Genomic DNA, 2,235 nt, shown 5'->3' with positions numbered 1-2,235 from the left:
TATATATATATATATATGTCAGTGTGGCATGTCAGATATGACAAAAATGACAATTCTATCATCATTTACTCACCCTCGTGTCATTTTAAACCTGTATGTCTTACTTTGTTTTGTGGAACACACACACACACACAAACATTTTGAATAATGTTTGGAGAAAAACAGTTGAAACAATGAAAGCCAATGGGGTCCAAAATAGGGGTGTTGCAATATATCGGTATTGACTGTGATATTTTAAAAGTGAAATATCGATTTTGTGTTAATAATACTATACATACAGTAGTTTCTGACCTCTCTGCTGAATAAAGCTTGCACATGGATCCGCACGCCTCTCGTCTCGTCAGCCCCGTGACAAATACTGTAACTATAACTAACTTGGAAATTAGTATTTGAAATTTGGAAACTGGTTGACACTCCAACCAGTTTTCAAATTAGTCGGTGTTGGTTTCGTAACACACTGGTTACTACCCATCATAAAACGGAAAAAAGATAAGAGTTTTTTGAATCCTGTAAAAAAACAAAAAAAAAAAACAAGTGTGATTTTCTTTTTCTTTTTGGTATGCATTTGTATAGTTTTTGGTCACAAACTCCACCTCCATACACATATTTTGAGTGTGATTCATTAGGCAAAAAAAAGAGAGAAAAAAAACTGAATAAACAAAGTTAAAGATAAATTTTACTGATAGCATTTTTTTCCTTTCAGAATTTATATGGATATCGCAATAATATTGCTCTTGTCAATTCTTTTGGCCAGGATAATTGTGTAGTAAAAATCTGATATCGTGACAGCACTAGTCCAAAACAACAGTGGACTGCATTGTTTTTCAAAATATCTTCTTTTGTGTTTTAGAGAAGAAAGAAAGAGTCACAGGTTTGGAATGACATGAGGGTCATAAACTGTTTCTGCTCATATTTACAGATGTTCCAAAACGGTTCCAGAACGGTTTTATTTGAATGGAAATGGTTCTAAATTCTCAAAGCTACTTTTGGGAGTAGACTAGGCTATCAAATGTTAGTTGTCTCATTTGTCTTTCTCAGGCCTTTGCTTTTCATACCTGCCTGCTCTTTTTCTCTCCTGCTCCCTCCAAACACTGAGGCTCTTTGTGTCACTATGCTGGGTTGGAATACTCCTCTTTGTCCAGCCCAGCATTGCTCACATACCTGTGTATCCTCTAGTCCAGAGAAGAATGATCTAATCGAAACAGGAGGCAGTTATGGGGAGAGAAGCCATGCAGGCTGGCTCAGGTCCAGTGTCTCTTCTGTCTTTCTGTTTGGAAGTTAGTAGTCACATCTCTGTGCCTTTTGACTACCTAGAGAATGACATGGATAACACTGTGGGAAAGTGAATTGTGAAAAGAAAGCATGACCCAGAGGCTCAACAGCGCAAAACACTTGAAGCTGTATTGATCTGCAGTGGTATTAGCCAACAGAAATAGCCCTATCTTTTCCAAAGCAGGCTCTTTAAAACGTAACGTCTTCATAGTCTGACTAACGTATGGAAGTTTAGCCTGCAATGAGGTATTATTAATTACTAGTTGAAGGTCCACACTAGTACGGGCTGGCATGGTTGATGCTAAAACCAGGTTTCCTCACCAATTGTGTCTTCCTCAGGCTCGGGGACCAGTTCTACAGGGAGGCCATTGAGCACTGTCGCAGCTACAATGCCCGCTTGTGTGCGGAGCGCAGCGTACGCATGCCCTTCCTGGACTCTCAGACGGGCGTAGCTCAGAACAACTGTTACATCTGGATGGAGAAGCGACACCGGGGGCCAGGTAGCACGTTCTGCATTTACCTTTAAAATAACATTAACGTTAAAAAGATTCAGAATAAAAAGTTGACCAAAGAAAAAAATAAAATTATTTTATTATTAACTTACCTTCATATTGTTACAAACCTGTATGCTGTTATTATTTTTATTATTATACATTTTATTAATTTTTTTGTGGAAGAGAAAAATACATATTTGTTAAGAGTCTTCACAAAAAAAGTGGTATTTTTTTATACAGTGATTGTTCACAGTCTGTTAAAGGGGTCATATGACGATGCTATAACATCATTTTATTCTAATAACATTGTTTTGTGTATTTGGTGTAATGCAATGTGTTTACACGGTTTAAGGTTCAAAAACCACATTATTTTCCACATACTGTACATTACTGTTGTTCCTCTATGCCCCGCCTTTCTGAAACGCATTGATTTTTACAAAGCTCATCGTTCTGAAAAGCAAGGTGTGCT

General features: G+C 37.4%; 1 protein-coding gene across 4 annotated transcripts in view; it reads left to right on the top strand.

The window, feature by feature from the left end:
- Positions 1-2,235, top strand: part of LOC107659173 (zinc finger protein DPF3) — a 40,081-nt gene that overhangs the window by 7,673 nt on the left and 30,173 nt on the right. For all 4 annotated transcript variants that reach the window (XR_001630883.1, XM_016448017.1, XM_016448016.1 and 1 more), the window contains exon 2: positions 1,612-1,772. Coding sequence is in view for 3 of the 4 variants with exons in the window: in XM_016448017.1 (XP_016303503.1) it covers positions 1,612-1,772 (161 nt within the window). In the remaining variant the exon portion in view is untranslated. The remainder of the gene's footprint in view (positions 1-1,611; positions 1,773-2,235) is intronic.

The sequence above is a fragment of the Sinocyclocheilus anshuiensis genome, unplaced genomic scaffold (assembly GCF_001515605.1).
Source record: "Sinocyclocheilus anshuiensis isolate Anshui unplaced genomic scaffold, SAMN03320099.WGS_v1.1 scaffold423, whole genome shotgun sequence".
In the NCBI taxonomy this organism is placed as follows: domain Eukaryota; kingdom Metazoa; phylum Chordata; class Actinopteri; order Cypriniformes; family Cyprinidae; genus Sinocyclocheilus; species Sinocyclocheilus anshuiensis.
This window is presented reverse-complemented; position numbering and strand designations above follow the sequence as displayed.